The sequence below is a fragment of the Tamandua tetradactyla genome, chromosome 4, assembly GCF_023851605.1.
Source record: "Tamandua tetradactyla isolate mTamTet1 chromosome 4, mTamTet1.pri, whole genome shotgun sequence".
Classification (NCBI taxonomy): domain Eukaryota; kingdom Metazoa; phylum Chordata; class Mammalia; order Pilosa; family Myrmecophagidae; genus Tamandua; species Tamandua tetradactyla.
This window is the reverse complement of record NC_135330.1, coordinates 54,360,859-54,374,551: the sequence shown is the minus strand read 5'-3', so window position 1 is coordinate 54,374,551 and position 13,693 is coordinate 54,360,859. Positions and strand designations below refer to the sequence as shown.

At 30.7% G+C, this 13,693-nt stretch overlaps 1 protein-coding gene across 8 annotated transcripts in view; it reads left to right on the top strand.

The window, feature by feature from the left end:
- Positions 1 to 13,693, top strand: part of DENND1B (DENN domain containing 1B) — a 283,782-nt gene that overhangs the window by 187,704 nt on the left and 82,385 nt on the right. For all 8 annotated transcript variants that reach the window (XM_077157317.1, XM_077157322.1, XM_077157319.1 and 5 more), the window contains 2 exons: positions 4,753 to 4,798; positions 10,444 to 10,545. In XM_077157317.1, the coding sequence (XP_077013432.1) occupies positions 4,753 to 4,798; positions 10,444 to 10,545 (148 nt within the window). The remainder of the gene's footprint in view (positions 1 to 4,752; positions 4,799 to 10,443; positions 10,546 to 13,693) is intronic.

Genomic DNA, 13,693 nt, shown 5'->3' with positions numbered 1-13,693 from the left:
CTAACACTTCTAATTATGAAGTTTAGAATTATATTTTGTCACATGTAATGTGTCACCTTCATTTTTCTATTGAAATGTTCTGGCCTCTTAGAAGGTAACACTGGTTCAGCTCAATTCTCTTAATGAACTATACATTTAAGCCTTTCTAAAATACTGTTATTTAAAAACTGTGATACAGACAGTTCTGTATTGATTCATCCAGAGCTTTTGTATCTTCAAAAATTTCATCCCTGCCACCAAGTCCTTTTTTTTCTTTTGCTTCCTCTATAATGAAGGAAGTTCCTTCCATTATTCAGTCTCTGGAATTTTTTCACTAGTTTCTAATATCTGAAATAGCCTTTAGGACAAATCCGAACAGCTTCCATGCCAGACATCTTCCTGGTCCAGAGAGTAGAGTGGAGACATCCAAATAAGGAGTAATATGAGACTTTCTGAACCTTAGGTCACAACGATAGATTCAGTTTCTATCTTGAGAACTGGGCAGTATAATTTTTTTTCAAGAAATAGCCGTCTAAAACTTTAACTGTCTTCCATTCTCAGAAAATTCCATGAAACTGTTTTCTGAGTAAAATGGTTATCTTGCCTTTGCATGTTTGAGGCCAGAATCCTTCTGATCTATATACATAAGGAAGGAAAAGAAGTACAGATTATCTCTTCCACCTCATGGTCTTTGAATAAATGATTTTTTTATATTCCACTTCAAAAACAGCACCAGAAAGGTTTGGTAGAGGTAGAAGTATCTTTGCTAATTCTTCCAGATTCATAGGAATCTTGCTTCTGGAAGTATTTTTGCTTTTTTACCAGTAGCTCTGATGTAGGATGGGTTGTAGAGAATCATAATGCCATCTTGTGACCATGGATGAATATCACATCTTGCTCCACTGATAAATTCTTTTTCATTTTTTGGCTCATTCATTTGTTCATCCGTCCGTCCATCCATCCATCCATCAAACCTTTAGTGAACCCCACTTTTCCAAGCCATGTGTATGTAATCTAATGAATAAGAGGTTGTCCTTGCCATCCATGGGTTCACAGATAGGAGGGAATACACACAGTCTCTCACACACAGTAATACCACAGTATTATAAGTACTATAATAGAAGCATACAAAAGAACCAAGAATGGGAACTCAGGACGCAGTGGCTCACACTGCCTGAGAAGTTAGGGAAGGCTACAGGGGGTAAGTAATACCACTTGCTTTTTTCTCTTAATTGACCAGTATAAAATTACTTAAATTTGGCAAGTCTGTGATATTGCCATATATTCTTAACCTGAGTTCATAAATACATCGGAGATAATGTGACTCTAGAACTAATAATATTATAATTGTTCATTATTTGTTAAGGGATGGTTGAACAACTTTGAAAATGTAGGCTATCTGGCTCTTCTTTCCTTAAAAGGACTAGAATTCGCTTCTGAGGAAATAGTTTTTAAAAAATAAACGGAAAAATAAATAAATGGAAAACTGTGTCTTTAAGACTATCCTAAATTAATAAACTGCTGCTATAGTCTGCCCGGGGCAGTCTCTTTGTAAGAAAACGAAAAAAAAAAAGGAAAGAAAGGCCTTCTGGATTCCATCTTTACAAAACAACTTCCTTGACAGAAAATCTAGGACAGTTTTGCACATGGGTGATAAAAACATCTGTGTTGTCGAAGATCTCTTCCTGACTTATTAACACCATAATATAATTAGAACATTGCAGCTAGTGTTGCAAAATTACTTTTCATGAGAATTGGTTGATTTTAAGTTAGGACACACACAATCCAATTTTTGTGAAAAATAGCTATTCAATTAACTCTGTATTCTGCAAAACATCATAAATATTTTAGGAAATGATGCTCTAGAATAATAATGTTTTGGATTGAAATTAGTGACAAAAACACATAATATTTAGTGATCTAAAATAAAAAGTTTCAGTACACTTTATCAAGTTTTACATAAGAGCTCTTTGATTGTTTTATTCTAGCTTAATAATTTCTGTAAACTTATTTTTTATGTTTCAAAAGATAACTTGCTTTCGTAAGGTTTTTTTTTTTTTTTTTTTTTTTTTTTTTTTAAAGAGAGAGGGAGGAAAGGAAGGAAAGAAAGACAGAGAAGGAAGGAAGGATGGAAGGAAGGAAGGGAGGAAGAAAGGGAAACATTTTCTTATTTTATTATATTTTGTTTGTTTGTTTGTTTGTTTTTGTTTTTTTTTTACATGGGCAGGGGCCGGGAATCGAACCGAGGTCCTCCGGCATGGCAGGCAAGCACTCTTGCCCGCTGAGCCACCGCGGCCCGCCCTTTCGTAAGGTTTTAAAAGTATTTTCTTAGATGTATATCCTATAACTTCAACATGATAATTACCATTTTTGGCTCTGTTTATGAAAATGATACAGTCAGTGTCCTTCCAACACTGTAAAGGAGGTTTAATAATTCTTGTTTTTAGAAAGCTTAAATATTCTGATTAACACACACTTTGTTAAAATGTGCTTTAAAATTCTGAGATACTACAGACTGACTACATTTATTAATGCTCTAGATAGGATAACCTAACTGGGGGCAAATTGGAAGTTTGTATAGTGACTTTATTAATTTTATACTATTTCAGATGTGAGGGGGTTGGCATAATTAACACCTTGGGAGTTGCCTAGCCTATTTTTTGAAAGTTGCCCAAACTCAGTTGTTGGAGCCCAGAGAGTTAATAGTTAATGACAAGTCTTCCATGGAGTCTCGGAATTCCAGAGATGAGAACTTTAACTAAGGAAGTAACCAGTTTTTCCTTACTGAAGCAAAAGTGGAACAGTCCACATTTGTCCTTTCAAAGACAGAAAATCTGTTAGATATTATCATTTCATTTTGCTAAATCTGCCAAAATATAATATTCCAGAAATGGGATGACTTTTAACAATGGGGATTTATTAAGTTACAAGTTATAATACTAAGGTCATGGATATGTCCAAGTTAAGGCATCAACAAGAAGATACCTTCGCTGAAGAAAGGCCAATGACATCAAGGGTTCCTCTGTTACTTGGGAAGGCACATGGCAATGTCAGCTAGTCCTTCTCTCCAAATTGTCTCTGGGCTTCTGTGGGTCCTTCCTTGTTTCTCCCAGGGCATTTTTGTCTAAACTGTTTCCTTCTGTGAGCTCTCTTATAGGTCTCTGATAAAGGATTAAGACCCACCCTGAATTGGGTGGACCAAATTGCCATGGAAACAACCTAATCAAAAGGTCCCACCCACAGCAGGTCTTCCCTCACAAGAATGGATTAACAGAACACAGTCTGGGTGCCCGGGTGGTTCAGTGGCAGATTCTTGCCTTCCATGTGGGAGACCCAGGTTCGATTCTCAGACCATGCACCCCCCAAAAAAGAACATAGGCTTTTCTGAGGTACATAACAGATTCAAACCGGCACAGGTATCAAGGCCTATAAAATAATCCTCAATTTAAGTGAAATGAAATACCCAGAATATCCAATTCCAGATGGTGTTTTGCATAAAAATTTTAAAAAATAGGAAAGAACAAAGCTACAAAAGGTAAAGACAGTTTGGAATTAGGATCTAGTACAATAAGAAGTAATGAACTAGAATATTCAGATGAATGAGTGATAATATAATAACACATTTATAAATTCTGGATGTATAGGTAAGTACCTGGTCATCCTTAAATAAATTTGGGACTTTTTGAGGTTACTTTGAAAACTCTAAGCCTGTTAATTTACTTGTTAGTTCTATCTTTACTGGTTCTTTTAGCAACCCGAGCACATGGGAGTTTTGACAGTTCTTTTCTAATAATAACAGTGATATTTGGAAAACTATACAAATCCTTTGAGAAAGAGGGTTATCTGTCTGCTTTAAAAGAGAAGGTTTTCAAAGACTGCTATAGAAGAATTGTCAAAAGATGTTTTATTTTTAAAAAGATATTATTTGGATATTTTATGTTACCTATGTAGCCATCTATTCTCATGCTTTTTCACTAAATAACATTTTAATTTTGAAATGTAAAGTTGAATAATTTCCTTCTTGTATTTCATGGGAAATATTTTTGAAATTATTGGTAATCCTGATTTTATATATTACAAAAATTATTTAATGTCTGTATTCTCTGGTAGAATTTGAGTAATTTAGAATTTGCTAAAATTATTTTATTAAAAACAAAAGAGGATAATATGAATTTATGAAATTTAAATAAAAGCTGAGATATGTGAGAGGAAGGGTATTTCAGAAATAGAGTGATAATGCTGGGGGAGGAACCTGTTTGCCTGTCTCCCTCCAGTTCCAGAACAGTGCGCTGGCACACAGTAAGTCTCAGTACTTAAACTGGTAAAGAGTAGGTTTGAAAGAATGAAAATGTATTTTTAAAAGGCATAGCAATAAAAATTTAATTGAATAAGAAAAGATGTGCAGAAAAAATTGTGAACAAATTTGATGATATTTAGGACATTTGCTATGAGAAATATGGAAAAGATTCAACTCAGGTGATGGCCTGGAACCTTTTCTTAGATTAAAAAAAGGTTTTTTTAAACATTAAAGCTCTTGATCTAGTTATAAATGATTTATAATTTTATATAAAATATAAAATTTGAATATATTAATATATTTAATGATCTGTGAAATTAAATTTAAGCCTTATATATTGAATACTTTCAAATACCTATAATGTGCTATGCTAGAACTATGCATTTAATAACCTTAAGTTTAAGCATTTTGAACTGGTTATACTGTGTTAAGTTTTAATTAACTATATGATATATAAATATGTATTTTGAATTTAGTGCCCCGATGCCATACCTGATTGGTGTACACTCCAGCCTCATAGAGGTGAGTATCTTTTAGGCATGAAACAGTAATAAATTAACTCATAAAAATAATAAACAGTTTTGTTTTGAAGGAAAATCAATGGGACTAGTACAAAACAGTGACTAATCTCATAATAGCTTATGTTTACATGGTCATTTTCAAAATGGTAATATTGAAACGATTTCATTTTAATTAGCATACTAATTGTCAATCTTTATTGGCATGAAACTTAGGAAAATAGATATATTTGATAGACGTCCTGTGGTACGTTTAAACACTGAAAACTTTAGTCTGCGATGAACCAGTTGCTTTATGGCAACTATATTATGAAAAAAAAATTAGGTTATATAAGTCATAATGGGGAAATAAATTTTAGTTTGCAAGCTTCACTATGTTCCATTTATCAGCTTGTGTTTTCTTTTTTTAGAATATAGCCTTTGTTGGGTTTTAATTTTCAGTTCTTTTGGAGGAATTTAAATATAGTAATTTTTTTTTGCACTGATGCCTCATTCTAAAATGATTTTTGAACTGGAATCATCACTGTGGTGAAAGACCTTGAACTTTCTCGGTTCAGTCTAGAAGACTGGATATCTATATAAAAAAAGTTTGAATAATCCAATGATTATTTAGGACATACTTGCTATATAGGATATGGAAAAGATTCAACTCAGATTATGGCTTAGACCCTGACATTCTAATTAAAAGTGTTTTTAGGCCTTACAAGTCTGTGGTAAGTCTACAAGAGTCTTATCTTTTAAAATTAACATTTTGAGAAATAAACAGAAGGCTTGGATCAAAACAAGACTTGGGTCAGTTGAATGGCATCATTTTGCTGACTGATTTCAGTTTTACATAAATTAATTTCTCTTCTTGCTGCTTGTGCACATTGTACTTTTAACCCGATTTCTAATGAGTAACCATTTAACCTAAATGAGTTTGATTTGGTTTTCTTATTAGCTGTTTTGTCACTGTATACACTATCAGTCCTCACTTTATATGATCAAGGAAGATCCTGTTAATTATTGTAAAACTCCTGAGGACTCTGTAGGATCAGAGTCCTCCCCCATATAAGATCTAGATTATGGGATTCTGGGTATGTGCTGGTCAGTGGTGGATGTTTTTTCTTTTTTTTGCGAATTCCTAGGGCAACATGTTTTATTTACCGTTAATAAAGAGTACATTTTAATGAATTTCTTTAATAGGTTTAATTTGTTTTTAATATTGAAAGGTGGGTTGAATAAAGTTATTGATGCTTATATTTTATTTATTTTTAGAAAATTGGTTCATACATGTCAAGGTACTTGCAGTGAAAAGACAGATTATGTAAAATAAAATGTGAGTGAATAGGTGTTTAATCTCTTATGAGAGTGTGGAATATATGACTAATATTTTATTCATTAGAAGTCTGACTTTAATGAACTCTAATTATTGGTTGTTATAGTTTCAAAAAAGAGTAATCATATTTGATTTTTAAAAATTTTTTTAAATGTTTTTATTGCTTAAACAACATTATGTGTTATACAATAAAAAAGTTTAAAAAAACGACAACAACATAAAAACACAAACATTCTTGACATTCATACATAGTGTACAGTCAGTGGCTCACAATATCATCATATAGTTATGTATTCATCATTGTGATCATTTTTTAGAACATTTGTATCACTCCAGAAAATGAAATAAAATGAAAAAAGAATGCCAGAGACCCAGGTTCGATTCCCTGTGCTTGGCCATACAAAAAAAAGAAAAAAGAAAAAAGAAAAATCTCATACATGCCATACCTCTTACCCCTCCCTCTCATTGATGACTAGTATTTCCATCTACCCAATTTATTTTAACCTTTGTTCTCCTATTATTTGTTTATTTTTATCCATATTTAAGAAATATTTTTATTATAAATGTATATGACTATCATATTTTATTATAACATATTATTATTATAAACAACCAGTAAACATACCAGCATTCATGACATGCAAATATTCTTGACATACAAACGTTCTTGACATGTTTATAATGAGTCATTTTTTGAACATTTGCATCTGTCTAGCAAAAGAAAGAAAAAAGAAAAAACTCCCTTTCATTGACCACTAGTATTTCAGTTTACTCAATTTATTTTAACCTTTGTTCCTACTATTAATTTTTTATCCATATAATTTACTCATCTGTCCATACCATAGATAAAAGGAGCATCAGACACAAAGTTTTCACAATCACACACATTGTGAAAGCTATATCATTATACAATCATCTTCAAGAACCATGGCCATTGGAACACAGTTCTACGTTTTCAGGCATCAAATTTGATTTTAATATCAACATATACATTTCTCATTTTATGTGTCTAATAGGATACAGTATATTTATTTATAAAGATGAAAACAACACTTAAAGTTAATGGGCACCTGTAATATTGATATTATATGGTTTTGTTGTATCACAATCAGACTGCAACTTTTAATACAAATAATTAGGTTTTTCTGAATTACTGTAAAAAGGTACATGTTTTAAATATTCAGTTTATCACTATGTATTAGACAGCTATAGAGAAAATCAGTACTTTTTTTAAGGAGCAAATTTAAGAATTGTTTACTCCTTATATTGCTGTCTTGGTGGAATGGTCCATGTAGACATTTAATTGGTTCCTATTATTAAATGGGAATGTTTAGAGCTGTAATTAGATTAGTTGAAATCCCTGTACTTCTATAATTATACCCTAGACTTGTCTGACTGTCTTAATGGCTTTATTTGGCTTATTTGGTTTGAAAGTGAATGAAAAAGTAAACTAGGAAATTCAGCTTCAGGAATTTTTTTAAATTAACCAGTTGGGTGACATTTAATAACTCGCCCCTTAATTCATTACAATATGATATATATCTGACATTTCCATTCTTAGTATGTGATTATTAGGCAGACATTTTTTTACTAAAATTTTTATCTTTTGTTTTACAAAAAAGTTTTAATAATTAAAATATGAATATAATAATTCACATATTTAATATGTGAGATTGAGCTTGAGTAACATTTTTGCATATTGCTTGGCTGTAATTATAATCAATTTTTTAAAGAAAGAATCAAAATGTTATCTTATTCATTTTCTTTTGGTCAAGACCGTTTCAGTACATTTTTATCAACTGTGCAAAAAATTCTAAACCTAATTTTTCAGTGACCCATGAAATTAATCCCTTCACATTTTTCTTTTGACTATTCTTAATGTAATTATGAGAAAAAGATGACTTGATATTCCTTTTTAAATATAAATTTCCTTCTGAAATAAAGGACATAGGCACTTTGCTGTCCTTGGAAACTAGACTTTGGGGATGAGGTAAAAGCAGACTAAGGCCTGTGGATGACAGAATAAATTAGTAAATGCTACAAATGTGAGGGTTATCTTATCTGTTTTAAATATACAAAGGAGTCTAAATGAAATGTTGAACCGACTGTGTAAGATCATGTGATTTCTGCCATTGTGTCATTACTTGTACAGTACATTTGTAGCCGTGTTGCATGGAAGGATTATGTATAGAGGATGTGAGAAAGACTACCCACTTTAATACTTTATTGTTTGTTGCTTTTATAAACATTTTATTCTATGTCCTAATATTATTTTCTTATTTTCTAGGATAAATGCAAATTATTTTTTCATGTTCTCTTACTCTTTTCGCATCTAACAAGTTTATGAACTTGATGAGAAATAAAAATGTAAGATAGGAAAGAAGTATTGATTTATATGCCATATGGGTTTCTATGCATGTTTAAGAAGAAAAAAATAGCTAAAGCCTGACTCTGTGGGAAAAAATAGATAAAATACTGACACATCTACATTAAAAAAAATTATTTAAATTATATACTTTTTTCTTTGCATATATAGACATCTTATTGTTTCCTTTCTTGTTGAGTGGTTGCTTGGCCTAAATTTAATATTCAGCTAATATTAAGCTTTTTAAAACTAAGAACAATTTTGAAAAACTACGCATTGCATATTAATATCAATTTCCTTTATTCAGAATTTAGTGTTAGTGTTATCACAAGTATTTTGGGGGCAAAGAGCCATTATTTTAGGCTTTTAGGCTCATTTCATCCCTTAAAGTATGCAAGGTTTCTGGATTATGTTTACAGTTTCCATCATAGGAACAACTTAGAATTGAAGATGGAAATCAAAATTATGACTTACATTTCCATGCAAATGCCATTAGTATTATTTTGTTTTGGTTATAAAATAGGTTACTTTATAATTATGCTGAGGTCAACTTATAACCATATTTTTATGTATTTAAATGCTTTATATATACATATGTATTTCGTATGTATATACATGGAAACAGAAGGAAATAAGTGTTTGTATAAATGGTTTTGAGTAATATCTTTATTATAAATGATTTTACACTAATATCTTAGGAATGGAAATTCTTTTAAGTCTGGCTTCTGAAAATTGTAATGTCTTTTACAGTATTTATTTTTAGAATTATGTGTCACCCTGAGACATCACTCTCCAGAAAGACATTATGACTTTCTTAACATGTAGAAATTTTCTATTCTAGACAATCATTTTCTTTACATTCTATCAAATATGCAGAGATTCAAAATTCTAAATATATAAGAGAAATTTCAGTCTTGACCAACTTAAAGACAAACAATTGGTTTGACCAATTAAAAAATTTAACTTATTTAAGAAATAATTTTCAAAAGTTGCAATTATTCTACAATATCACTTTTTAAAAAATACTGCATGGAGAGTAATTAATTGACCTATTGCTTGTTGACATATGTAGTTATGGAAGTCTGAATTGCTGAATATATTTCATCACCTTATTTATTTGCACTAAAGAATAATGCTATTAGTTATCATGCAAATAGGACTAATAGAATTATATGACTTATTTAAATATGCATATTAATTTCAATAGGAAAAATAAACTTCAAGTATTTCCTTTATTTAAGAATGAAATATTTAATAAAATTCCAGTTTACTGCCGCTTGCTCATATTTTCAGATAATTTGATCATTTTGAATAAATTGCCAAATAAGTAAAAAATGTCAATCTGTTAGGCTATAAAATTTGATCCTTTATATTGAAATTCATGTAAAAAATATTATTGTAATAACTTTCAAATTATTGCCCTCTCTGCAATTTTTCCTTTACCAACTTTTCATCCTCATCAGCAGCTTCTACCTAATGGTATGGAAAATATATTTATTAATTTAATGGTATGGAGAAAATATTTATTAATTTAAAACTTAGCTATTTAATACTGTAGTCAGAGTTATTATTTGGGTTATGTTGGCCCTGCAATATGATTTATTCTAAAAATAGGTGTAGTGCTGGCTACAGATTCCAGTATCATGGGATTGAAATTCAATTGATGAATTTTGAGAAATACGAGATTTTGCTTGGTGTACCTGTGCCTGTTCTATAGGTCTTTGTTGTAATACTTCCTTGTTAGTTCAATATGTTTATCTGAGCAAACATTCTATTTTAAACATTTTTACCAAATTTTCTTTTTTTAACTAATTGATAAAATTGTTTTATATGTACGTAAATGTATCATTTTCCTTTCTTTCCATGACTAATGCATTAGGAAAATTTTCTCTATGTTTCCAAGCTGACCATAACTTTGTAAGGAAATCTATTAAAATGCTTATTCCCAATTGTGTATTTTAAACAGAGAGTGAAAAATAAATCATTGGAAGATGTGGTTATGCTAAATGTTGACACAAACACTTTAGAATCTCCGTTTAATGACTTGCACCACCTACCGAGTGATGTGGTAAGTCTGATGTGGTAAGTCTGCTGTAGGGAACAGATATGTTTTCTCTTAGACCCTTAAATTACTAATTCTTCCTGCTTTTCCTGTCTGAAGTAAAAGGCTTGGGTATGTGCACGGAATATGAGAACAATCAATGTAGATTCTCTATTTCTTTACCTTTTGGCAGTTGAAGAGATGTTGAATGGAACATCACATTCCTTATTGTAAATGTAGGATCATAATTAAAAAGCTAGATGCATTCATTAGGCAGAGCTTCTTTAAACACAAGTCTCTTCATCTCATCTTAATCATTATTTTACAAAGTAGGCATATCTGTCTGCCTAGTGGCATGTCTTGCAAAAGAATGAGAGAGTTTTTGAAGGCAAGGAGAAGAAGGGGGCCAATTATCAGCTTTTGCTTCCCTGCCACCTGCCAGCGCTTTTCCTTTTAATTAATGATCTGATGGCACTGGTCAATATAATAAGAAATGCTTGTACAGTTGGGGTCAGAAAATTCTGGCTTTGATCTCCCTCAACTTTCTGAAACATTTATTTGTTTTCTCTAAATTATTTCAGTTTTATTTTAATCTTTTCTATCCTGCTGAGGGCCGCAAGAATGAAAACCTACACTGTTTGTCATTTGCTTTGGCAGAGCAAAGACTGCTTGCTTAGAATTCTATTTGTAAATTAAACTGCAAACCCAGTTTGTCATAAAAGACATTTGATCCTTTTGAAATGACGAAAACTGTCTTTTGTCTATAAAGGCTGATAAATTAAGTGCCAGTTCTCTTCTGGTCTTTGATCTTGCTGAAGATGTGGGTGTGTGTGTGTGTGTGTGTGTATGTGTGTGCATGTGCGTCTGCAGCTCATAATGGGACATATTCAGTATTTCATGTTAAATAGTCCCCAAATTGCATTTTTTTTGGCCTTAGTTTTCCTAAGTTAAGGGCAAAAATGCAGGCTATTACTGTTTTTGTAAATATTTTAATAGTTATTTAAATAAGTTATTTAAAAATATCTTTATAATATAGTTGCACTTAAAATTACCCCCCTTTAAGAAAAAAACCTCCATTCTTTTCAAGGATATTAAAATTGCAGAATAAAGAAAACTGTCAGAATATATTTTTCTATAGTATTGCAAGTACTTTGAAGTCCGTTAATAAGGAGTTTGAATAAGTGAATTTTAAAATCAGTGATACTAGCCTTGATTGTTCTTATAAGCTAGTGATAGGAAAAATATGAATTTAAATTAAATTTAGATTATTTATGTTTATAAATAATCTAAAATACTTGCTGACTTTGAACTAAATTAAAATTTAAATACTTTATCTTACTATAGTAAAATTTATGTTATGTGTGAGCAAATCCAAGCTCCGGCCAGTGGGCAATTATATTATCTTTTTAGCTCATTATAACTAGATTGCCTCATTATAAAAATTTTTCAGACACTGCTAGAAATGGTTAGAGTTATTCATTTGGTACTCTACCAAAGTATTCTTCACTGGATAGAAAAAGAGTTACTGAAAATAAAATCCCAACTTTTAAGAATGTATTCCATATGTGCATGTATTTCATACTGTTAATGCCCTAAGGAGAAAGGATTATTTGTTTAAAAAAGAAAAAAAAAGAGAGGAAGAAGAAAAAGATTAATAAAAAGAAAGAGGAATTCAGCGTTTCTATATATATTAAATTTTTGATAGCTTCAGCAATACTCAATTCTTTAAGAAAAACAATCTTTTAACTTTCAATTTTTGATGGATTGCTTTTTAAATTGAGAAACACCACTTTCCTTCTAAAATTAGCTTGGTAATTAAATTTTTTATTTAAATATATGAAGAAAGAAAACAGTATTCAAAAATGTAAAAGTCAATATATATAAAATGACAGCAGGGAACACTGTAGTTTACTAATAAGCAATATAACTAAATATTACTGCAGTTAAAAAAATAGATTGAAAGGAACACTGTATAGTAGTGTGTGTGTATACATATATATGTATATGTATGTATATGCTTAAATAAGGGCTACAGATTTGTAAACAAATATGAAAAATAAACAAATCAAGGTAACTCTGAGGAGATGGAATTAAAATCATTTACTGAAAATATGAGATGTTTAAAGTTATAGTCATTTTCTAAAAATATTTTAGCAGATTATTTAGCCTGAATCTAATACATTTTGCTTCCTTGTCAGTTTTTCAAAAGGTATCTCTTATAATACAGAGGAAATATGATAAAGTATCACATCATATTTTCTACAATTATAACTTTTAAATTAGACATTAAAACAAAAAAATTATCTTACTGAAATTTTTTGTGTGATTTTAATTAATAAAATGTACTTGAAAAAAAAATGTTCTTGAAGCCTGAAATTTCTTACTCTTGGTATTGTCTGATTGTTTAATAAATTAACTGAGATTTAAGTGGGGGCCTTTTAAATTCATTCACCAAAGCATTTAAATTATACTTACAGGCTAGATGACTTTCTATGCATGTGCACTCTATTATTGTGTCAGATTGACCAGTGGTCCTGGCTGTTCAGAGGTCAGTGGTCACAGTTGTCCTGAATTACTAGTTCTTTTTTCCTGTGGACCCTCTGCTGTGTTGCATGCTGTAATCTTCTTAATGGCTTCATTCCAATATTCACACATAATATTTTAGATTTATTGACTGTTAGAAATACTACCATGCCAGTAGCAGTTCCGCTACTCTTAAGGTATTTAAAATTGGAAAAATAAATCAGGGCAAAGCTTTCAGGAATCTTTTGTTTCCCTTAAGGGAGAGGGAAAAAACTCTCTTCCTGTCTTCTGACAAGAACACTTGTTTTTCAATTTCATCATTTCACTATAGATTTGCATCATTAAAAGAAAAAAAGCAAGTACTTTATTGGGAGTGAATTTAATGATATTGATTATCGCACACACGGAATAACTTTTAACGGCAATTGAGCCATCAAAATATACTTTTGTAGTTTTTGCCTATCAGTATATTGTGGTTTTATATTTTTAATGGCTTTGCAAAATAGAGCCTTCAAACATATGTAGTTTGAGTGTTTGGAAATATCAAAGTAAATTTTGGGGTTATATGAAACAGTATCAGTCCAAGTTAGTGTTATTGTGGTATGTTTATAAGTGTGCGGGAAAAAACACAGCCAAACTACATAAAACATTT